Source organism: Acomys minous, assembly GCF_964271855.1.
Source record: "Acomys minous genome assembly, chromosome: 3".
In the NCBI taxonomy this organism is placed as follows: domain Eukaryota; kingdom Metazoa; phylum Chordata; class Mammalia; order Rodentia; family Muridae; genus Acomys; species Acomys minous.
The window spans coordinates 43832477-43857625 of NC_140485.1; the positions used below are offsets into that span (position 1 = coordinate 43832477).

The 25149-nt window shown below is 39.1% G+C and overlaps 1 protein-coding gene across 3 annotated transcripts in view; it reads left to right on the top strand.

Moving 5' to 3' along the window:
- The window catches only part of CAPRIN1 (cell cycle associated protein 1), a 35160-nt gene extending 14146 nt beyond the window's left edge, over positions 1 to 21014 (top strand). For all 3 annotated transcript variants that reach the window (XM_084774973.1, XM_084774974.1, XM_084774975.1), the window contains 15 exons: positions 3178 to 3416; positions 3512 to 3594; positions 4512 to 4649; positions 6589 to 6641; positions 6724 to 6810; positions 7546 to 7701; positions 7786 to 7894; positions 10231 to 10292; positions 11154 to 11264; positions 11412 to 11561; positions 12176 to 12326; positions 16048 to 16242; positions 17164 to 17264; positions 17568 to 17631; positions 19164 to 21014. In XM_084774973.1, the coding sequence (XP_084631099.1) occupies positions 3178 to 3416; positions 3512 to 3594; positions 4512 to 4649; positions 6589 to 6641; positions 6724 to 6810; positions 7546 to 7701; positions 7786 to 7894; positions 10231 to 10292; positions 11154 to 11264; positions 11412 to 11561; positions 12176 to 12326; positions 16048 to 16242; positions 17164 to 17264; positions 17568 to 17631; positions 19164 to 19228 (1764 nt within the window). In that variant the 3' untranslated portion in view covers positions 19229 to 21014. The remainder of the gene's footprint in view (positions 1 to 3177; positions 3417 to 3511; positions 3595 to 4511; positions 4650 to 6588; positions 6642 to 6723; positions 6811 to 7545; positions 7702 to 7785; positions 7895 to 10230; positions 10293 to 11153; positions 11265 to 11411; positions 11562 to 12175; positions 12327 to 16047; positions 16243 to 17163; positions 17265 to 17567; positions 17632 to 19163) is intronic.
- The last annotated feature ends 4135 nt before the right edge of the window (positions 21015 to 25149 follow it).

The window sequence follows — 25149 nt, forward strand, 5'->3', positions numbered from 1 at the left end:
TTATAATTACATGAAAGATCTTAGCTGTTATAAAATTTATTTTCATATATTCCTTTACACACACACACACACACACAGATATAAATTCATTTCATTTGTGTTTTTTTGTTTGTTTGTTTGCTTTTATTGGTTTTTTTCCGAGACAAGGTATCTCTGTATTAGCCTTGGCTGTCCTGGACTCGCTTCATAGACAGGCTGGCCTCAAACTCACAGCGATCCGCCTGCCTGGCTTGTTACATCTTATAATTGAGTACAAAATTGATAATTTACCCAAAAAAGAGAAAAGATTTTTTAAAAAACCAGTGCCTTAGTTTGTTCTGTGGCTATCTTAACTACTGTTCTTTGTTTTTGTTTTGTTTTTGTTTTTGAGACAGGTTCTCTCTGTAATCTTGGCTGTCCTGTAGACCAGGCTCTGGCCTCAAACTCACAGAGATCCTCTTGCCTCTCCCTCCTGAGTGCTGAGATTAGAGGCATGTGCCACCATGCTTAATTACTGTTGTGTTGCTGTGAAAAAACACCTTGGCCAAGGCAACTCTTAAAGCATTTAATTGAGACTTACTAAAAGTTTTAGGGGTTTAGTCCATTACTGTGGCTGGAGCATGGCGGTACACAGGCAGGCATGGTGCTGGAAAAGTATCTTGAGAGTTCTCCATCTGGATCTGCTGGATGGGGAAGGGGGAAGAGAGAGAAATGAGAAGTGGGGAGAGGGAGGAAAGGGTGAGGGAAATAATTGGGCCTGGCTATGGCTTTTCAAACCTCAAAGTCCACCTTCAGTTATAATTCCTTCAATAAGGCCACGCCTGCCCTAGTAAATCTCACATAGTGAGGAGACTAAGCATTCAAGTATATTAGCCTAGGGCGGGCCGTTCTTCTTATAATAGAACATCAAAGATGGGGCAGTCTATAAAGAACAAAAACTTACTGTCTCATTGAGACACTGGAAGGCCAAGACCAAGGTATTGACATTTGGTGTGGGCCTCCTTAGAACTGTGTATTCACAAGATAGAAGAGGGTAGTGGAGGGTCCAGGAAGCAATATCAATATTGAACCAAGGTACCAATATCAAATCACTGATCACTATGCGTCTGGGACACGAGCGAAAGCTACTTGGCCTACTTGTGGAGTCCAGCTTATCCCAAGGATGGATAGCTTATGTGTAAAAATATTAAAAAGTCCAGATTGACTCAAGGTCTCAGTCTGTGTATAGGGTCCAAGGACAACCAGCTGTGTCTAAAAATATTCCACTGCCTATGAAATGTACTAACCCCTCCCTGCTGCTTTTGCAAAAAGATATATATAAAAAACACTTGTTCCTGCTTTTGGAGGCCTGCAGCCTGAAAGAGTGGGACAGACCCCTGACGTGTCGGCTCAATAAAATTCCTGTGCATTGCATCGACATCGGACTCCGCTTCTCTCTGACTCTGGGTATAGACTAGAGATCTCTTAGAAGGTCTCAGTCTTACAGTAGAACAAGTGTGGGATCCTATTTCCACAAGCCTTTTTTGTAGCAACATCAACCAGTTCATCAAAGTGGTGTCCCTTGGACCTCAGCAACTGGCACATGAGTACAGGGTGTGGGATTATACAGAAACCATAGTAACCAAGCGGAAAATATTTGTACTTGGTTTAGGTCAGAACCTTAAGCTTGATGAACCATTCTTTCTCCCTCACTCTTCTTCCCTTTCTAAGTATAGTTTTTTGTTTTTTAAGATGCTATGCAGTTAATTTACTCTGATCCTTTATTAGCTATCTTTTTTAATTTCTTGCTCACACTTTACCTACCTGAGCTGGATATGTCATCAAAATTACTGTAAAATAAACCTTTGGGCCAGGGAGGTAGCTGAGTTAGATCCCAAGAACCTACATACAAGCAAGGCATAGTGGCACCTGTTTGTAATCTCAGCTCTGGGGAAGAAAAGACAGGTAGATCTCTGGGGCTGCTATTCAGCCAGCCTCTTCTACTTGGTGAGAGCCAGGTAAGGGAGAGATTCTGTCTGAAAGCAAGGTGGATGGCACCTTAGAAGGGATGACTGAGTTCTTGCCTCTAGATGTATGTGCACATGTGTTTACATGTGTGTACATGATGTATATGTACACACAAACAGTTATTTTTTGGGGGTAGTTTTTCTTTTTTCACATTCCTACTTCTCTTCCTGTTTTCTGCCTCCAGCTACCTATGAAAGACCTTCCTCATTTAAACTGCTTCTCCCAACATTGAAAAGCTCATCCATTTCAATAGACGACATTTTCACCTTGTAAGCTTACTTGCCCATCCTAACTTAGACCTTATAATTGTTTATATATTTCTGTTGCTGTGATACCATTTACCTCCTCTGCTGCTGATACAGATTATCTTGTTAATACAATCTTCATTATTCCTTCATTCCTCTCTTTAAGTTCAAATTTTTGTTTTCTGGGTGTTTTGCCTGCATATATGTCTATATACCACACGTGCAGATCTTTGGAGACCAAAAGAGGGTTTCAAACCCCTTGGAACTATAGTTGCATATGGTTGTAGCCTGCTGTGGGTGCTGGGAATCAAACCTGGTTATCTGGAAGAGTAGCCAGTGCTCTTTGACCCCCCTGGGCCAACTCTGCAATCTCCAAACTATAATGTTTTTGTTTGTTTGTTTTTCTCTGTGTAACCTTGGCTGTCCTGGTCTCAAGGCTGGCCTCGAACTCACAGTGATCCCACCTGCCTCTGCCTCCCGAGTGCTGGGGATTAAAGGCGTGCGCCACCATGCCCGGCTAGGTTTTGTATGTATATCTCCATTTTGTTTTTTTCTGTGTCAGTTCAACCTTGTGAAGCTTGAGATGGTGGGAAAAGAGGAAGGAAAGAAGTCTTGAAAGAAGCATTTCTCTATTCCTAACCTGATGCTAGACATGATAGAGGAGTGTAATACTTGACTTTGCTGTTTTTCAGCCTTTCAAGGGAAGGACAGGGGAACTGGAAAAGAAAAAAAAAGGAAACATTTTAACTTACACAGTCCTATTTTCTCTGTCAGCATTCTTCATTCATAAAGACTGAATTTTATTTACTATTTTTCAAATACTCAAACTCCTGTCTGATATCATCAATGATTGTTTGCAGAAGGAGGAAGTAGTCGATTTTTATGCTTATTCTTGCATAGCAGGTACTTAAGGTGGAACTCAGATGTCTGGTGTTATGTTTGACAGATTCAGAAAACAATAAAGAAAACGGCACGTCGGGAACAGCTTATGAGAGAAGAAGCAGAACAGAAGCGCTTAAAAACTGTCCTTGAGTTGCAGTATGTGCTGGATAAGCTGGGAGATGATGAAGTGAGAACTGACCTGAAACAAGGGTTGAGTGGAGTGCCAATACTGTCTGAAGAGGAGCTGTCACTGCTGGATGAGTTCTACAAGTTGGTAGAACCTGAGCGGGACATGAGTTTAAGGTACAGTGGTGTCTGGTTTAAAATTTTAGGAAACTTAGGTAGAGTGCTCTAGATGGCAGTTGCAAGGTAGCTAATGTCTTCTCTGTTATTACAAGGTTAAATGAACAATATGAACATGCCTCCATTCACTTGTGGGATTTGCTGGAAGGGAAAGAAAAGCCTGTATGTGGAACAACCTGTGAGTATCATAGATTCTGATTTTGTAGCTAGAAATCTTTAAAATGCATTTTCTATTTAAGGCATTTTACAACTGTATAAGTAACAATTTTATATTTTTATGCACTTGCTTTTTGGCATGCTTCAATGACTTCCTTTGTTTCTTCTTATTTTGATACCTGCTTTGGGAAAGACTTGTAAATGGGCTTTCCTTCTGCCATGAAATACTTCCCTCCTCTCTACTTAGCTCTGTCTGCTCAAGCAGCAGGGAAGTCTCAGTGGTCTCACCTTGACTAGGTCCAGTCTTTTCATTATGTAATTTTGTCATTTTTGTATTTTGATACCCCATTCTGTTAGACTATAAAATTAGTGAGCAGCTACTGCCTTTTTATATTTTAAATATTAAAAAACATTGTTTTAAAGGTTTATCTGTAAGCTTGGTGTGATGGTGCACATCTTTAATTTTAACACTTAGAGGCAGAGGCAGGTGGATCTCTTGAGTTTGAGGCCAGCCTGGTCTACACATTGAGTTCTAGTGCAATGCAGGGCCCTGAGGAGGCCTTAAGAGAGCATCAGAGTCCTTGGATGTGGCATTTAGATGTTTGTGAGCCAACTCCTGTTGAATCTAGGTCTTCTGCAAGAGCAGCAAGTGCTCTTAATCACTGAGCCGTTTTTCTACTGTCTATCACGTGCCTAAAACAGACAGTATGTACAACAGAAGTGTTTATTGAAAGAATAGCTTTATTCCCTCTGTGCTTGCTTACTATAGTAGTTTAAATAGGTTCGTATTTCATTCCTTTATGCTGTAATTGTCTTATGTATGTGTGTGTGTGTTTTACTAATGTTAGTTTTTCTTACTGCTTTCGTAGAGTATTAAATATTTTTTCAAATCTAGTATTGTTAAACAACGTAATACTGTAATTTTTTTTTTAATTAAAGATAAAGCTCTAAAGGAAATTGTTGAGCGTGTCTTTCAGTCAAACTACTTTGACAGCACTCACAACCACCAAAATGGGCTGTGTGAGGAGGAAGAGGCAGCTTCAGCACCTACAGTGGAAGACCAGGTAGCTGACACTGGTGAGTACTTGGGTGAATATGAGCCTTTGTTCTGGCCTTAATTTCCTTTTCCTTTGATACATATCTATATTATTTATACGTTTGTGTGTGTGTGTGTGTGTTTATTTTATCTGTATACTCATACATATTGAGCATGGCAAGGTATACTCAGTACTTTGAGGTATTCAGAACCCTTTATCATAGTTAAGCTAGTAGTTCTCTTTCCTGCTTAGTATTGTTGGATAAGGAGTATAGAGTATGGTTAGGGGCAGTTGTAAGGATTTTCAAATAGATTTTTGTCTGACTTGTATAGATTTGACTTTTTACCATACCAGCATATAGTATGATAAAGAGAATGTTATTTAAAGAGAGTGTGTATAGAACTCTATGGCCTTGAATTGTGTTCTATGCGTATTTTTATAATTCTTAAATTGATGAGTAAGATTGAATACAGTTGGATACTGTTTTTGTGATAGTTTATAAAATCATGAGTTCAGAATTAGATTGCTTGAGGTAAAAACAGAACATGCTGGGCATTGGTGGCGCATGCCTGTAATCTAAGCACTTGGGAGGTAGAGGCAGGTGGAACTCTTGAGTTCAAGGCTAGCCTGGTCTACAGAGTGGGTTCTAGGACAGCCAGGGCTAGAACAGAAACCCTGTCTTGAAAAACAAAACAAGAACCCCAAAAACAACAACAGAAAATAACTAACACCTAGCTTTTTAATGGGTAATTACTGAATACTTCTATACCCCAAGTTTCCATTTAGAATATTGTAGTGTGTGAGGGATATATAGGGTATAAGGCACATGGTAAGCACTCTCCAAGTGCTAATAGGCTGAAACCAGAAGGGAAAACTGCTTATTGGTGGAATATAGGTAATACAGACCTTTTGTGTTTTTAGTTTTTCTGTTTTTACTAATACATGGAGATTTTATTGTTTTTTTGTTTTTCTTCTTTCAGACAGTCTTAGCATATAGCTCCTACTGGCCTGGAATTAACTCCTAGAGATCTTCCTCTCTGCCTACCGAGTGTTAGGTTGGGTTAGAGTGAGGATTAATTCTTACTACATAGGACACAGAGGTGGGTAGATCTCTTGAGTATGAAGGCAGTCTAGTGAACATAGTGAATTACTCCAATCTAGAAGGTTTTTTGCTTGCCATTGAAACTACTGTTGGAATAAAGAAACTTAAGAAGTAAAGTTACTGGCTATAAAAATGTTAAAATGGAAGAATTTATTAGTAATATTCAGATTGTGTGACTATGTCATGATACAGTTATTTTTAAGTAGAATTGATAACATTACACTCACTTTTGGGTATCATTTACAAGCAGACACTTTTCTTTTTTCATTTTTTCTTTCTTTTTTTTTGTTTTTTTTTTTTTTGTTTTTTGTTTTTCAAGACAGGGATCTATTTGTAGCTGTGGCTGTCCTAGACTTGCTTTGTAGACCAGGCTGGCCTCAAACTCCCAGAGATCTGCCTCCCAGAGTGCTGGGATTACAGACTTGTGCCCTGGCCAGACATTTTTCTTAGAGAAGTTTTAGTAGTGGGATGGAGCGATGGCTCCCTAGTTAAGAACACTGGCTGCTCCTACAGAGGACCAGGGTTTGATTTTGAGCACCCAAAGGATAGCTTACAACTGTGTGTAAATCTAGTTTAGGGGATCTGTCATGCTCTTCTGACTTGTTGGCATTTCACATGCATGAAACATAGACATAGGCAAAACACCTATTGTTCTCTGTCTTTCCTCTTCAATGGTATACTTCCTTACTACATCTTTCCTGTTAGAGATACATGTGTTATAATAGACAAGCCCAGTATATTTCACCTGAATATATGTGGCTTCCCCTTGGCTTCTTGTGGGTTCTGTTGATTTAGTTAAATATCTAACAGATTTCTGCTGTTACAGTTTCACCAACCTAAATAAATCTCTTTTGTTTTATTTCCTTTTTAACTTTAGAACCTGAGCCAACTGAAGAGTACACAGAGCAAAGTGAGGTTGAATCAACAGAGGTATGACTTCTTAAAAAAGCTTAGTACTGCTGAACCTTGTACTTTTCAAACAGACGTCCCAAACATTGACTTTTCTCTTCAGTATGTCAATAGGCAATTCATGGCAGAAACACAGTTCAGCAGTGGTGAGAAGGAGCAAGTGGATGAGTGGGCAGTTGAAACAGTTGAGGTAAAAGTTCTTAGTATTGTGAGTCTTTTGACTTTGGTGATTTTTAATCTTTCCTGAGAAAAATTAGGTTGTTATTAGACTTTTGTATCATTGGCACATAATTATAATGAACACATCACAATATATATTTAAAAGATTTTTGCCTGTCTGGTATTAAGTCTCTGATCCCAGCACTTGGTGGTGTTGAAGGCCATTCTGTGTTACACAGACAGACTGCACTTAAGATGTAATAGAGTGAAATAAAAAGGGTTATCACAGCGTGCTAGTGCATGCCTGTAATCCTAGCCTGTCTCAAAAAATTTTTTTTTGGGGGGACAACGACGACGTCGATGACAGGATTTCTCTGTGTAGCCTTGGCTGTCCTGGACTCACTTTGTAGACCAGGCTGGCCTTGAACTCACAGCGATCCGCCTGCCTCTGCGTCCAGAGTGCTGAGATTAAAGGCGTGCACCACCATGCCCGGCAACAGCCTTTTAAAAAATATATTTTGCATGTTCATTTGTATCATGAGGTGCATGATAGTGGTAGAGAATAATTTGAAAGAATTGATTCTCTCCTACCATATGGGCTCTGGGGAACTGAACTCCTGTCCTCAGGTTTGGGTGGGAATGATTTTTTGGGAGGGTAGAGTGGGGTTAAGGCTTACTTTCCTCATTACAATATAGACAGCATACTTAATATTTGGGAAACGGCTGTTAAAATAATGGAGATTTCCCCTCCCCCCTCCTATTTTAGGTGGTAAACTCACTCCAGCAGCAACCTCAGGCTGCATCTCCTTCAGTACCAGAGCCCCATTCTCTGACTCCAGTGGCTCAGTCAGATCCACTTGTAAGACGGCAGCGAGTACAAGATCTTATGGCACAAATGCAGGGGCCTTATAATTTCATACAGGTAGGTGTATTTTAGCAAAGTACTACTAACAGTAAATGAAAATGTATGTTGTTTGATATAATTCAATTATATCCTGACTTGTAGGATTCAATGTTGGATTTTGAAAATCAGACGCTTGATCCTGCCATTGTATCAGCACAGCCTATGAACCCTACACAAAACATGGATATGCCTCAGCTGGTTTGCCCACAGGGTAAGTAATGATGATCGTAAAAGTTTTCATTTTTAGAGAATGTGGCATGTGTGCTGCTTGAGTCCCAACCTCTGACTAAGTGGGTTCTGGAGAACAATCTCAGATCATCAGGCTGGGTGGGGCAAGCTGCTTTTGTAATCCTCTGATCCATTTTATCAGTTTCCAAAGTGTTTTTAGCCACTCCTGGCCCATCAATGCTTTTTCCTCCTTTTTGTATAAGAAATAAATATGAGACCCACTATAGCCTTCAGAGTTAATTTTGCTAATTTTTAATGCTTTTTTTTTTTAGTTCTTTAATTTGATGAGTAATTGTTCCTCTAAAGTTAAAACTAGTTCTGTTGTTTCGTGTAATATTTTTTTGGCATAGATATATAGAATTAATAGCTTTTCACAAGTTAAACACAGCAGCATCTAAGTCAAGAAATGGAAAGTTACTAGTGCTCCAGGAATCTACACACTGTTCTCTCATTTATGAACTACTCTCTCCTCATCCAGTTACAGCAGCTTCCTTCTGATAGTCTTAATTATTTGACAGTTGCTACAATTTGTGTTAGTGAAATTTTGTATGGTGTTTTAAATTTCAATGATCTTTTTTCAGAAGTTTGATTGTGTGTCTCTGGATATATATATGTGTGAGTTCAAGTGTGCCTGGTGACTAGAGACTTGACTCTCTAGAACTAGAGTTTTAAGTGGTTCAGAGCTGCTTAGCAGGGGTGTGAGAACTAGTATCAACTTCAAAAATATTAGGAGTAAAAATAATAGATGTGGCTTCTGTGGATGCTTGTAGCTCTTGAGGGAGAATTTCTGATGATACAGCCATGAAGGGGATGCATGAGCGTGAGGGGAAGAGATGAATAAGGCACTCAGACCCACATCATTGAAGTAGCAGCTAAAGAGCCAGTGTGTGTTGAGTAGTAGTTTGCATCTTGCTCTTCCCAACAGAACACATTAAAGTACTGTAAGCAAACAAGAAATCTATTATTTGTTTTTCCTTTCTTCCTTCCTTTCTTTTTCTTTTTGGTTTTTCAAGACAGGGTTTCTCTGTGTAGCCTTGGCTGTCCTGGACTCATTTTGTAGACCAGGCTGTCCTTGAACTCACAACAACCCCCTGCTTCTGCCTCCTGAGTGCTTGCATTAAAGGTGTGCGTGCTTTTCTTAATGAATTTTTGAGACAGGATCTCACGGTGTAGCTCTGGCTGTCCCAGAACTAAGGTAGACCAGATTGGCCTGGCCTGGACTTAGACTCAGAGACCTGCCTGTCTCTGCCTCCCAAGTGCTGGGATTAAAGGTGTGTGCCACCACGCCAAGCATTTTCTTTCTTTCTTTCTTCTTCTTTTTTAAAAAGATTTATTTATTTATTTTATTTATTGCATATGAGTGCTTTATATGCAGAAGAGAGAGTATCACAACATATTATAGATGGCTGTGAGCTACCATGTGGTTGCTGGGAATCGAACTCAGGATCTCTGGAAGAGCAGGCGGCACTCTTAACCACCGAGTCATCTCTCCAGCCCTCCAAGCATTTTCTTAAAATTTCATTCTCTTCTTTCTCTTAAGGCCCCCCCTTGCCTTTTGAGACAAGGTTTCTCTGTGGTGTGTGTGTGAAGGGGCAGTGCAAGAAGAGGGACAACTTGTAGTTGGTTATTTCATTCTAACATGGGGGTCCTCAAGATAAAAAGAATTCAGATTTGGCAGCAAGCAGCCTTCTCGTCAGCCCTTGTTAAAGTTTTGAATATAAGCAACTTTACTTTTTATGCTACTTTAGAAATAATTTTTTTTCTGTTTGTATATAAGTGTGTATATTTATATACACATGCATATGACATTGTGTTTTCGTACCTGCAGCAGAGGCCAGAGAGGGTGTTGGATCCCCTGAGGTTTAGTTACTAGGTGGTTGTGAGCTGCCTGCTGTGGATGCTGGAGCCGAACTCTGGTCTTTTGGAAGAGGAGCAAGTGCTCTTAGCTGTTAAGGATCTTTTCTGGGACCAGATTTTGAGGTTACCACTCCAGGAGTTGAAACAGGCCATCTGAGTGTGACAACCAGGAAATCCTACCTGCCAGGCATGTAGGTCTCGAAAGTGCTGGCACTGGATATTATCTCAGTGTCTACTTCATGTTGCAAGTACTTCTATTACTGGCACAAAAGAAAAGCAACTACGAGTAAAATATAATTACTGCAAATAAACTAAATTGCTAATTTGAAAGCTGAAATCTTAGACCTCATTGATATGAAAATGTTCATTAATCATTTGGTTATAGAAATTTGCTTATAATACTAATGTAGATAATGTTTAAGAAAGATTTGGTTTTGTGTGATATTTCTCTTAATTTTACAGTTCATTCTGAATCTAGACTTGCCCAACCTAATCAAGTTCCTGTACAACCAGAAGCCACACAGGTAAGAGTGAATATGTAGTTTACTTAGGTCTTTTACTTAGCACTCATTTCTTACCTTGGCTAGGCTGGGATACATTTGATCACTTTGCAAGTGTTCTGTTACAGATTCATTGCAATGGGCAGTGAGGTGCTTTTATCCACATGGCTTATGTTTGCTTTTCTTTTGGGGACTAAAATTTTTCATGCTTCCATATAACAGGACATTGTCTTACAATTAAAAAAAAAACACACATTAATTCTTGGTTATGTACACTAAAAGAAAACAGTTGTTGCCGGGCAGTGGTGGCACACACCTTTAGTCCCAGCACTCGGGAGGCAGAGACAGGCGGGTCTCTGTGAGTTTGAGACCAGCCTGGTCTACAAAGTGAGTCCAGGACAGCCAAGCCTACACAGAGAAACCTTGTCTCTTAAAAACCAAATGCCAGAACCCCCCCCCCCAAAAAAAAACAACGGTTGTCATTAAAACAGTTTACTATTTTACAGATTGGGACTTAATTAGACAAAGGTTTAATTTAACTTTGAGATTTAAATATCAGTATAATTTTCAATTTTAGGTATTTTGTTTTGGAAAAGTCTATATATTGCTTAGTGGCTTGGAATTTGATATGTAGAACTTAAAGTTACAGATATATGCCACCTCTGCGTCCTCTCGGTGCTAGGATTAAAGGTGTGTGCTGCCTATCCAGTCATATTGTATAAAATCTTGAAGTCTCAAAATGAAGATAGAAATTCTCTTCACTTAACAGAAGTTTCTTTGAATCTTTATTGGAGTTGGTATAATTAGTTTTTTGTTTGTTTCTTTGTTTTTAATGGTCAATTTTGTTAGGACAAAATAAAGTTTGAGATCTTTATATCTGTATAGGTTCCTTTGGTTTCCTCCACCAGCGAGGGGTATACAGCACCTCAACCCTTGTACCAGCCTTCTCATGCTACAGAGCAGCGGCCACAAAAGGAGCCAATCGACCAGATTCAGGCAAGTTTTGTTACCTAGCATGAATTAGCATGGTACTTGTTTTGTTTGGTTTCTTTTGGTCCTATTTTCTTTCATAAAATAAATTATTAACATGTAAAAATTTTGCATTATTTTGCCACTAAAGTTTATTTATTTATTTGTGTTTAGGCAACAATATCTTTAAATACAGACCAGACTACAGGATCATCATCCCTTCCTGCTGCTTCTCAGCCTCAAGTGTTCCAGGCTGGGACAAGTAAACCTTTGCATAGCAGTGGAATCAATGTAAATGCAGCTCCATTCCAATCCATGCAAACGGTGAGCAGTGAGCACTTTCTAGTGTGCACTGTGTGTCATACTAGACCGAGCTCAGCTTGATATGTAACTTACTTTTACTGAACACTAAATTCTGAATCTGAGGCTTTTTCAGTGATACCTTTGAGCCTTATGAGTCACATATATATATATATTTAGCTTTACTCTAAAGGCTAAAAGATTAACAAAGTTTTAAACAAAACAAAAAAGAAACAGATAGGTAGGAGAGGTCCTTGCTGCCTAGGCTGATGCTTTTATATTTAATCCCTGGAACTCACATGGCAGAAGGAAACTGAATTCTGAAAGTTGTCGTCTGACCTCAACATGTGCAGTGCATATACATAAACACACACTAAATCTTTAAAACAAAAAGCATGGGTATAAAATGTTCATGAAGCTATAATCTAGATATGTAACTGGTAACATTTGTTCTTTAGCTTAATCTTTATTTTACTGAAATACTTAAAAGTAAATTTAGATGTTGAGCAAGTGCTGTTTCCATCAATAATTTAAATTGTATAATTTCTGGTAGTACTATAGTACTGAATATGATTGAATTAGTGTGCAAAGCAATGTCTGAAGATTAAGCACCTGATCGTTTACCTGGTTTGCTATAGGTGTTCAATATGAACGCTCCAGTTCCTCCTGTCAACGAGCAAGAGACTTTAAAGCAGCAGAGTCAGTACCAGGCCAGTTATAACCAGAGTTTTTCCAGTCAGCCGCACCAAGTGGAACAAACAGAGCTTCAACAAGATCAGCTGCAAACGGGTAAGAAGAAAGCTAGGGTAACTTTCTATTCAGTCCTTTTTTTTTTTTTTTAAATAGTTTTTTGTTTTTTGAGAAAACACTACAGTGAGATTATAATGTCATTTTTCCGCCTTTCTTCAGAACCTCCCTTTCAAGTTCATTGCCTGTTTTTATTTTGTTAGATGTTTATTTACTCCTAAATACATATTAAAACCTGCTCAGTCTGTGTACTGTCACTTGTATGCATGTTTTCAGGGCTGAGCATTTGGTGTAGGATAACCCATTTCTGTGCTCTTCCCTGGAGAAGACTATTTCGCCTGCTCTCAGCAGTCCTCAGTTACCTCTGGTTCTTTGTCCCGGCTTGAGGCCTCATAGGTTTTCCCTCATTCACTTTATAATACCTTTTGGTGTCTTCTTTGCTTAGGTCATGTTTAAGAATCCATGTTAGTGAGCCTGTGATACTCCAAGGAGACAGAACCTCAAAATAAAGTGCATGTTCTGCTGGCTCTGAGAATCTCTGCTTCTGCAATGATCCTGACCTTAGGTGCAGGAGAGTTGCATTGTAGTTGAATCAGTTAGGACTGGGCACCACAGTTCTGCTTTTTACTTGGTTGTGGTTTTCTTCTTTTTCTTTTCTTTGGGTTTCTGAGACGTGGTTCTCTGTGCCTTTTGCTGTCCTGGACTTGCTTTGTAGACCAGGCTGGCCTTGAATTCTGCAGTCAGCGCCTGTAGGGATTAAAAGCATGTGTTGCTGGGAGTGGCGGGTTGTGGTTTTCTTAAAGGTCTCATTTGGAAAGAGCAATTTCTTTGTTAAGGGGTTAGGAGATTTTCATCTTTATAAAATGTTTAAACTAACCCTCCCCCCCCCCTCTCTCTCGTGTACACGTGTGAGAGATGCATGTTGGGTGTGTTGCTACAGCATGTATTGTACAGGTCATGGGACCTAATGCGGGTCCCAGGGATTGAATTCAGTATATTTCTGCACCAAATTCCTTTATCTGCTCAGCCATCTATTTTTTATTTTTTTTAATATGACAGTATTAGGGCATTTTAGATTTTATTTAGAGTGCCTGTGCCTAAGAAGTTTTTATTGTATACCAATTAATGTTACAGTTTTGCTGGAATTGAGTTTGTTACTGAATTATTGAGACTTAACTGTTCCTCATTTATATAGCTTACTGCTATGATGCTTGTCAGGAAGCTTAGAAACAATAGGTAAATTTGGGCCCCCCCTTTTTTTTCTTTTCTTTTTGGTTTTTTGAGACAGTGGGGGGGGGGGCAGGAGTCTCTGTAAGCGTTGGCTGTTCAGGAGTTGCTTTGTAGACCAGGCTAGCATCAAAATTGCATATCCACCTGCCTCTGCCTCCCCAGTCCTGGGATTAATGGCGTGTACCACCATGCCTGATGTGGTGCAAACACTTTTAATCCACTGATCCCTCTCACTAGCCCTGTAATAGACTAAAATGTATAACAGAGATTTTTGAATTTAATTCCTTAGTACTTGCTTTTTGGCTTTCAGATCTGTATGTATACTTACTTTCATTTCTCCAAATATACTTTTTTGGTGACTTGTTTACTTCATCATCTTCTATTTAGAGTAGTAAGTTTCTACATGAACATGACAGTGTGTTGGTAATTTATGTCCCTTGTGTTTGGAAAACTGCCTGGTGTATTCTAGGCCTGGTACCAATTTCAATAAAATCTAATTCTTAACTTGTTCCTATATGAAAAAAACCTGGGAAAGAACTGCCTGGTTTTTTCTTCTTTTTAAAAATCTTTTGAGGCTGGGTGTGGTGGCGTACACCTTTAATCCCAGCATTTGGGAAGCAGAGGCAGGTGGATCACTGTGAGTTTGAGGACAGCCTGGTCTACAAAGCAAGTCTAGGACAGCCAAGGCTACACAGAGAAACCCTGTCTTAAAAACAAACAAACAAACAAACAAACAAACCCAACTCCCCCCCCCCCCCAAAAAAAAACCCTTTTGAGACAGGGTCTTATTGTGCCTGGAACTTGATATGTAGAACAGGCTGTCCTGGAATAGACAGAGAAGCCTGCCTCTGAATTCTGGGTCTGAAGGATGCATCACAGTGCCGGGCTTGGCTTCTGCTACATTAAAATAAAGATCAAGTTTTAATCGTATGTTTACTGTGAGTTTGATGGAATGACATTTTTATCAAGATTAGTAAAATTTTCTGGGTGTGGTAGTGCACACCTTTAATCTTAGCACTTGGGAGGGAGAGGCAGGCAGATCTTTTGAGTTCCAAGCCAGCATGCTCTACAAAGAGAGTACAGGACACCGAGGGCTACACAGAAAAACCCTGTTGCGAAAATTTAAAAAAAAAAAAAAAAAAGGAAAATTAGTAAAATTCTTTTAAAATAAAACTTCTTTCTTGACATGGTGATGCACACCTTTAATCCCAGTACTTGGGAGGCAGAGGCAGGTGATATGTGATTTTGATGCCAGCCTTGGTAAACTTTCTTAAAGATAATGAATATTGTAATTTGCATTTGTTTGAGATTTTTATGTTGAAAATATAATAAAAGAAACTATATAGTGAGATTATATCATGAATAATAAAATATAGTTCAGCTAAGTAGCTCAAGAAGAGCTGTGACCCTTTATTCTCTTCAGGCATTTTCTGCCCCACCCCCACCTCCCCATGACAAAAAGGGCACTATAAAATGAGGAGAGTACTTGGAATTCCTTTCGGTGTGCTGGGACACATCAGTTACATTCCCAGGAATCAGTGTTGTAGGTACAGGTGAAGTCATTCCTAGTATCGGGTCCTTTTTTGCTTCTTCTTCTTTTTTTTTTCCTTGTCCTTACTCTCCTGTGAATTATAAAAACTGGAATAACAATCAGAAAATGTATGTCAATATTTAATTTTTGACTTTATTTTTTAGAACTCTTCCATTATGGAGGGTGGTAGGTGGGTGGTTGTTTTCAAAGTAATGTGAGCCTTTTTAGAACCAGCCCTTTCCATAGGTTTGATGCCAGTGTGAGCACCATTTAGCTGTCTTCTAAGTTGGCTGTAATTGTCATTTTAGATAGGCACCTATCTGAAAGCCTCTAATGTTTCAGAAATGAAATGGATGATATTTTTCTGTCTAACCACTTAGCTATAAGTATTTTTGTGTGTTTCACAAGTGCCAAAGGAAATAAACAAACTTAAATCATTAAGATTTATAATGAAAAATAATGACGTACCCTGTTTGGTCATATGACTCTTGTGAATTATGTAGTCTGTTTTTGCTAAAAGGTCAGTTAATTTCAACAGGTACTGGTAATACAGAGCCTTTTCAAATTCTGTGTATAGAAGAGTGAGTGGTGCTGTGTGCTCTGCTTCTAGTGTTTAGAACACTGTTAGGGAAATGACTCTCTGGCTTAATCTTACAGGTGAAGTAGGACACAAATAGGGCCTTCAGTAGCATTATAATTTTCATATTAGTAGGCAAATTTATTCAAATAACTGAACTTAAAATAGTTCAGGAGTGCAGGAGCCAGACAGTGGTGGTGTATACCTTCAGTCCCTGAACTTGGGGACAGAGGCTGGTGGATCTCTTGTGAGTTTGAGGGCAGCTTGGTCTGTTGAGCTAGTTCAGGATAGCCAAGGCTATACAGAAAAACCCTGTCTCAAAAACAAAACAAAAGGAGTGCAGAAGATTTTGTATAGTTCAGAAAGTATGTGGGAGAAAGAACAGTAATAAACTGTGTTTTTGTATATACATTTTCCTTTAACAGTGGTTGGAACTTACCATGGTTCCCAGGACCAGCCCCATCAAGTGCCTGGGAGCCACCAGCAGCCCCCCCAGCAGAACACTGGGTTTCCACGTAGCAGCCAGCCTTATTACAACAGTCGAGGTGTGTCCCGAGGAGGGTCTCGTGGTGCCAGAGGCTTGATGAATGGATACAGGGGCCCTGCCAATGGATTTAGAGGTAAACAAATAAATAGAGCAACTACTGATTACTTTTTGCAGCTTCAAGTCTTTTTCTAATTTGTAAACTAAGTAGAAATATCTCTCCTGATTTTTTGTTGTTGTTTTGTAATTACCTCTCTGCATTAGTCCCTTAATATATAATGTAAACATTTGAGCCAGGTGTGGTAGCACACGCCTTTAATCCCAGCACTTGGGAGGCAGAGGCAGGTAGATCCTGTGAGTTCAAGGCCAGCCTGGTCTATAAGTGAGTCCAGGACAGCCAAGGCTCCACAGAGAAACCCTGTCTTGAAAAACCAAGGGGAAAAAAAAAACCCCAAACATTTGAAATGTGTGTTGTATGTGTGTGGCCTCAAACTCCAGAGATTCTCCTGCCTGTTTCCTGAGTGCTAGAATTAGAATCCTATGTCCCCTTACTACCTGAATTACTACAGTTTCTAAGTAGCAAAACTGGGAGAGAAAAATTGAGGTGTTAAACATGTGTTTATTGGTTTGTCCGAATTACCAATTGAGAGATTTGATTTGTGTGTTTGTGTGTGCACATGCATGATCCTAGGAGGACAAAGGGTGTCATCCTCTAAGGCAGATGGTACTTAGATACTGATTGGATCAAGACAGTGAATTCACAATTATTTTTAATAACTAGTGTTGGTTATAATTTTCTTACACTTTAAGAAAGCTGAGTCCCGGGGGGCTGGAGAGATGGCTCAGAGGTTAAGAGCACTGGCTGCTCTTCTAAAGGTCCTGAGTTCAGTTCTCAGCAACCGTATGGTGCCTCACAGTCATCTATAATGAGACCTGGTGTCCTCTTCTGGCTCTGGCATGAGAGCACTGTTTACATAATAAATAAATCTTTAAAAGAAAGAAAGAAAGCTGAGTCCTTGTAAGGAAAGGTAAATTATTTTCTTATTGTAAATTCTAGGAGGATATGATGGTTACCGCCCTTCATTCTCGAACACTCCAAACAGTGGCTACACACAGTCTCAGTTCAGTGCTCCCCGGGACTACTCTGGCTACCAGCGGGTATGTAAACACGGGGTAAAGCTCAGTAACTAAGTGATTTGGGGTGGCTTTTGTGGTGTACAACATACTTTGAGTTTGTGTTTTTGTTTGCTTTTAACCATTTAATGTAGTTTGCTAAAAGTAGTTTTCCAAATGAATTAGGGGAGAATATTCTTGAGCTTCAGAGAAGCACACAGTAAGAGTGACTTGGCTGGGACACACGGGTGTGTAGAAGGGGCTGTGTGTTCTGCTAGTGCTTAGCTGTCTGACTAGATAGGGAAGGAAGTTACATTTCCCTTCATTACTAACTAGCTTGTCTTTTAGGATGGATATCAGCAGAATTTCAAGCGAGGCTCTGGGCAGAGTGGACCACGGGGAGCCCCACGAGGTAATATTTTGTGGTGGTGATCCTAGCTCTTATGTGGAGCTTCTGTTCTGGCCTTGGAAGAGCTGTTCATAGTCTGCATGTAGCTACATGTTAGGAGTACACTTATCTTTTCCAGACTTGTTGCTAAAGATTAAATGAAATGCTCTGTTTCTAAAATTTCATCTTAAATCCAAATTTTAATTTTTGAATGACTTGCCCTGTTATTGTCTTGAAAAATTAGAACATTTTCTCTGCCTCAGAAACTGTTTTTCCAACTGGAAATTTATTTTTCAGGTCTTAAAAACCTGCTAAATGTTTTTAGGAAGTACTTACTGATACTTTTTGTAAGACATTTTTGGAACGAGATTGAACATTTATATAAATTTATTACCCTCTTTGATTTTTCAAACATGCATATTATATTTTAGGCTCAAAAAGCCCTTTAAATGGCTAGATAAGCCAGTTATATTTAGAGAACCATTTAGAAGTGACACAACTATTTGGAATATGGTTACTTTGAAGACCAATGTTAATGATCCAAATATTTCTGATGTTTAAACAGAACTACACAATTCTTAGGAACTTAACATCATTAGAGATAAAAATGAAAGGCTTAACAGTATTATGTTTGGTGTGTGTTTCAAGTAATGGAAAATAATTTCTTATGTGGGCAGGAAGTTAATCTGCTGAACAATTACAGGTAGCATTTCATGTAATCTGAAGTTCTAAATGGTTCTCTGATTGAAGGAAGCTAAAGAATTAGGTTTCTTACAGTTATCGGCTGCCCATGACATGTATAAAATGTATATTAAGGAGGAATTATAAAGTACTTTAATTTGAATGCTAGTGGCAATTGATCATTAAGAAAGTACTTTTTAAAAAGGATAACAGGTCACCTGGGAAATACCGACTTGAAGTATCAAAGGCGTTTGCATGTAAATGTGGGTTGTGTTCTTCTATCCCACCTTGTAGCATATTCTATGAACGTTGAGTTAACTGATAGCTAAAATATGTTTTAACAGCATGTAAAAAGTTATTTTACCTGTTACAAGTCATTATACAATTTTGGATGTTATGTAGTTTCTTTTTAACAGTTTAGGTAAAAAGGTCTGTTTTCATTCTGGTGCTTTTATTAATTTTGATAGTATGATGTTACTTCTATTGAAATAAATGTAAGCTAGCGTGTACATTAGAATGTAAGCTCCATGAGAGCAGGTACCTTGTCTGTCTTCACTGCTGTATCTATTTCCAACGCCTCATGACAGTGCCTGGCACATAGTAGGCACTCAATAAATACTGTTGAATGAATGAATGAGTGAGTACTGGTGGAATGCTCCATTAGCTCTGCTCTTCTTTTAGCTAGAGAACATGAGCAAATTGCACATGACAACCCCCAGGACAGGTGAAGCTTGAACGCTGAAGAGTTGGCCTCTTAAGCATAACAAATGTGCTGACAAGCTGTCCACATGCTTCTTGACTTCAGATGAAAGTCTGCTTGAAGGCAAAACAAATAATATTTGAAAGAAAAATCAAATGCCATTTTTGTCTTCTAGGTCGTGGAGGGCCCCCAAGACCCAACAGAGGGATGCCGCAAATGAACACTCAGCAAGTGAATTAATGTGATTCACAGGATTATGTTTAATCGCCAAAAACACACTGGCCAGTGTACTATAATATGTTACCAGAAGAGTTATTGTCTATCTGTTCTCCCTTTCAGGAAACTTACTGTAAAGGGACTGTTTTCATCCCATAAAGACAGGACTACAATTGTCAGCTTTATATTACCTGGATATGGAAGGAAACTATTTTTACTCTGCATGTTCTGTCCTAAGCGTCATCTTGAGCCTTGCACACGATACTCAGATTTCTCACCCTTGCTTAGGAGTAAAACATTATCTACTTATGGGGTGATAATATCTCCATAGTTATTTGAAGTGGCTTGAAAAAAAAATGCAAGTTTGACTTTCTGACATTGGATAAAATCTACAATCAGCCCTAGAATTATTCAATGGTAATTGACAAAGTTAAAGCGTTTTCCTTGAGAGGAAGATGGAAGGAGTGGAGTGTGGTTTGGCAAAACAACTGCATTTCACAGCTTTTCCCGTTAAATTGGAGCACCGACTAAGTAGACGCATACCAAATTATGCATGGGTCCTTAATCACACAAGTGAGGCTGGTTGCCAGCCTTGACATAGCACTAGTCATCTGGCCAAACGACTGTGATTAAAAACACATGTAACTTGCTTTTTTAGTAGTGGATACTGTGTAAGACAAAGCCAAAATGCAAACTAGGCCTTTGGTCGGCTCTTCTGGAAGATACACATCAAATACGGGGCATAATCTGGATGGGCTGCTTCTGTGCTCAATGTGAACTATTTAGATAATTTGAACACTTAACAGTTTCTCTGAAACAATGGCTTACATGAGGATTGGTCCTGTTTGTCATTCCTCACGATAATGTGCATTGTCATCACTAATCCTTGGATCTTGCTGTATTGTTGCCTAAATTGGTATAGGTACTGATGAAAAGCTCTAATGGATGGATAATCATAACACTTTTGGTCACATGTTTTTCTCCTGCAGCCTGAAAGTTCTTAAAAGAAAAAGATAACAAATGCCTGCTGCTACCAACCTTTTAAAATGCTATCTTTTGAAAAGCACCAGATGTGTTTTAGGTTGATTTCCCTGTTTTAGGGAAATGACAGACAGTTTCAGTTCTGATGGTATAAGCAAAACAAATAAAACATGTTTCTAAAAGTTGTATCTTGAAACACTGGTGTTCAACAGCTAGCAGCAAAAGTGAGTCATCCATACATTGTTAGTGTCGCACACTTGGTGGTTATGTCTAGCAGCTGTTTTTATTTATCGTTTGTCTAATTTAGCCCTAATTGAAGTCTCCTTTTCTCGTGGAGACATTTACATTCAAAGTGTTGATTCTTTGCCTTAGATGCATAGGGAGAATACACAGTTTGATGGAGACGGAAAGTTTAGCAGTGACTTAGCCATATGTTCTGTGTTGGAATCTGTGCTAGCAGTTTGAGCACTAGTTCTGTGTGCCTATGAACTTAATGCTGCTTGTTGTCCCATTCCATTTTACTTCATGGAGAATTAATCCACATGTTAACAAAGGCTACCAAGTTAATGTTATTTTTCTCAACAGAAATTAAAATTTACTTTTAGCCTTTAGCAAACATTTTTTTCCCCCAGCAGGTAAATCAGCTACTCAAAAGCCAATTATTCTCAGATATTCATCATTAGACAACTGGAGTTTTTGCTGGTTTTGTAGCCTACTAAAAATGGTTAGGCTCTTGAACATTCCACATTCAGAAGTTTTGTAGGGTGGTGGATAATGGGGAAGCTTCAATGTTTATTTTAAAATAAATAAAAGTAAGTTCTCAACTTTTCTCATGTGTGGTTGTGGTACATCATATTGGAAGGGTTATCTGTTTACTTTTGCCAGCACCTACCCTTGTGTGCTTTAAATGACAATTGCCTGGGATGTACCACAACCATACGTTAGTTGTATTTTAGTGGGATGGATAGAGTATTTGTGGTTTATTGGAGAATCCTTAGACGGTATGTGTATTTGAAGTAATATAGAGAATTACATTTGCTATGTGTGTAGAATATAATTTCATATTTAGAAGTCAAAAAGTAAAGCTCTGTACTATTAATTTTTAGTTCTGAGTTGAATGTAGAGAATGTTTTACACTTCAAGCTTGTGCACAGAAGGGCAGAATGTAAAAGGTGCTTGTAGTTTGATGACCTCTCTTTTTTAAAAGTTGCTTTTTCCTTTCAAGAGCACCATATATTAGGTGCTAATCTACCATTACAGTTTTAATGCTTAAAACTTTAATATCTAGCTGGCATGGTGGCGCATGCCTTTAATCCCAGCACTGGGGAGGTAGAGGCAGGCAACTTGGTCTACAAAACAACTCTAGGACAGCCAAGGCTAACACAGACTATCTAGAAAAAAAAAAAAAAGAAAGAAAGAAAGAAAAAGAATTCAGTTAAGATCTGAGTCTTTGTTACTCAGTATCTTATGTAATATGCAAATGCCTGTCAAGTTGCACAAGGGGTGTATGTGTTTTAGCCGAGTGTAGCAAACTGTGCTCCATGTCTCAGTGTGGTACCCCTATAAAACATTTTGTACATACACAATTGCTAATATGTCTATATACACCACACATATAATGAAATGCCACCTCCCCCGCCACCCCCCCCCCCAAAAAAAAAGCTTTCTTAAAAGATAGCATGCATTGGTTACTTTTTGCTTAGGGCCATTTTATTATCCGGCTCTAAATAGTCCTAAAAAATGAAGAGGTGTGTTTCCTTCCTCTCTTGTTTTGATCATTGTATCTTGATATTAAAACACATGACCTTCAATGATTATAGTAAATTAACTTGATAGTTCTTTTGTCTCTATATGTATATATATATACATGTTTATATGTGCTCATACAGTGTTATTACAGAGACTTCAAGGAGACGTAAGAACGTATGCTTATTCTCAGGTTCATTCACTAAGGTGCTTAGCTGGCAACCAGTTTCCAAGTCCAGAATGTTGTGCAAAATGTAGTTGAGCAGTTTCATATGTGTGCCAGGTAATTTGTTTTGTTGCTTATATCTTAAGTGGTACATAAAATTAAGGGACATGGGGTATAGATTAGCCTGAATTTCAACCTTAAGCTCTGAATCTGAATCCACTTGGGTTATCAAATACTCTCAGGTTTTTTTTGAGACGGGGTTTCTCTTGTGTAGCCTTGGCTATCCTAGACTCACTTTGTAGATTAGGCTGGCCTTCTCACAGACATCCCACCTGCCTCTTCCTCCCGAGTGTTGGGATCAAAGGTGTGCATTAACACGCCCAGCAAGTACTCTTAGTTTTATTGAGTATAAATCATACTTCAATCCGTTCTGCCCTTGAGCTTGTTCCCTTCATAGAGTTACTGGAATAGAAATCTCTTTAAAAATTAAAAGTAAATGAAGTTTTTCCTTTGCTATTTGGATTTATAAGCATTCTGGAAAAAAATAGAGAATGTTTTAAATATCATTAGGTTAAATTATAACTTGATTCCTCATAGCCCCTAAGCAAAGCCTGTGATTTGCATATAATCTGAGGAAAACTCCACTCCATAGCTGGTCCTTGTGAGAGAAGAAAAGACTCTTTAAGTTTGGTCTGGTGCACACTTTCAATCCTCAGCTCTTGGGAGGCAAAAGCAGGCGATCTCTTGAGTTCACCGCCAGCCTGGTCTACAAAGCTAGTCCAGGACAGCCAAGGCTACACAGAGAAACCATGTCTCAAAAGCAACAACAAAACATTAAAAAAAAAAAAAAAGCTAGACGACTATTCTCAATCTTGATACCAGTAATACTGTATATTAATAAGCTGCTCTGAGGCTTAACCAGTTCCCTGTATCGGCCTTGGTTCTTCACTATTTGAAAGTGGAGGTTTCTCTGATGTATGTACTTAAAGTCAAATTTTGTAAGTATGAATTTCCTCTAAATACTGTTTGTTTAGGGAGACAGCCTGACATTAGCACATTTGGTTATCTCTTGCCAGTCATGGCCAGCGTTAACCATTCACTGGTGACAAAGCTAACCCCTCAAGACATTGATGGAGTGGCCCAAGTCTGTGTACTAAGTTGCATGATTTAACAGTGTGGTTAATTATAAATATGAGACATAGTCTTTATGACCAGGAAAGATTCTATTAAGACAATTGAATAAAGAAATGGATGAGGAATGGTAAACTAGATAAAACAATCAATGAGGCCCACACTCCATTGACTGCTATTTGGTTTAAGTGCTAGTAAGATTTGGCTGGTGAAACTGGAAAGGGCAGTTTTCTTCCATGTTTAGTTTTTGTCTCAACATTTGGAAGCTATTGAAGGTTTTAAAATGGTGTATGTATTGTTTGGGGGTTGGGATAGTGGGCCATCCAATAAAACTGCCATTTAAAAGACCTTCACTGCAGTGTTGAGACCAAAAGTTTATGGGTCAGTCGACTCTAGAAGGCTCACCATTCTCATTCTTTGCAGCAAAAATTGAGATGTTAAGATGGTAGTGGTCAAAGGATTTCAGTTTCCCTGTCACCACCGAGTATCCTGTGCTGGTTCTGCAAATCTTATTTGATGCAGTTCATTTCTGGTTATGCTAATCCAGGTGATATCCAGTTTCAGTTTTGAATATCAGATCTTTTAAAATTTTGTTTAGAAATAACCCAATTTCCACGCTCCTCAAATTCAAAACTCACACTAAAGTACTTGATACTAGGCCAGTGAGCTGGCTCAGCAGGCATAGGCACTTGTCAAGCCTCATCCGAGCTTTCTCCTGGGACATGACACTCCAACTCCCACATGTGTGCAGTGCCGTGCCCATACCCATCGTCTCTAAATAAATATGGTTAGGCATTTTGTTTATATTCCAAACTGGCATCGTACTCCACCGTTTTCAGTCCAACCTCTTGGTAGGGGCAGTAAATGGAACGCTGTCTTTGATGTCTTTATACTCCAGGCCTTACGTAAATCGTGTGGTTCCACAACACAGTTCCGCCATCTAGCGCTGGCCAGCTTTCCTTGCTCTGCCCCTTTCGCTTTCTAAACTAGAACTATACAATATTAAGGCATTTAACTACCCTGACATGATGGTATCAGGTTTTGCAATGGCTAAAGGGAGTCGGCACACAGGTTCTGTCCCAGAAATTCCAGTGGCTATTTCATTGCTACTGAAATCACATATCTGGTCCAGTATTTCCCCATGTACTATCCTTTGTTTTATTAAGTAGAATACCCTTAAAGGTCATTAATTATAAATTTGGGGTTATGTTACCGACTTTATAGGGCTTCTCTGCCCACCTATAGAAAGTACTGGTAGTTCTCCCCCGCCGCCCCAAGTGCATTTAGAACTTTAGTATTAAAGTTAGGACTGTTTTGCTAATCGAGTTAAAAGTATAGATAGTAAAATTGGAAGTGCTTAAGTTTTGGGAAGGAATTCCTTTTGGACATCAGAACTAGTGATGTTCAAGAACGTAGGATATACGAAGTTAAGAGTCTCGTGGCCAAAGGCAGGCAAAAATACTGAGTAATCTTTGTAGATGTTGGACGAGCCTTCAGCCCCAAAGGTGGGTTTTGGAACACTTGGCATGATACGAGCCTGAGAAGGATCTGCGAAGATTAGCGACCACGGTCGTGGGTACAAAATCTTCGAATACTCAGATCCCCCGGTAGCGGCGGGATGGAGAGTCAAGTGAAATGAAAAAAGCAGCCACTGGTCTAGTTTCAATGTTAAAAATGGGGTTCGGTAAAACAGCACCCACGCTTTCATCAGCTACTGTTGCCCTGGACTACAGTGGCGCTCTTCAACGCTGCAGCAGACGAGTTCCGGTGCCTATGTTTAACGCCTGATGCGGTGCCTCTAGATCTCTAAATGGTTATTTTCGCCCGCCTTAGCCGGGTTATAGGTTCGGATTTAAAAAAAAACACACACACACTTGACTGCAGTGGCCATGGGAAGGTAGTGCGCAACCGCAGTAGAAAC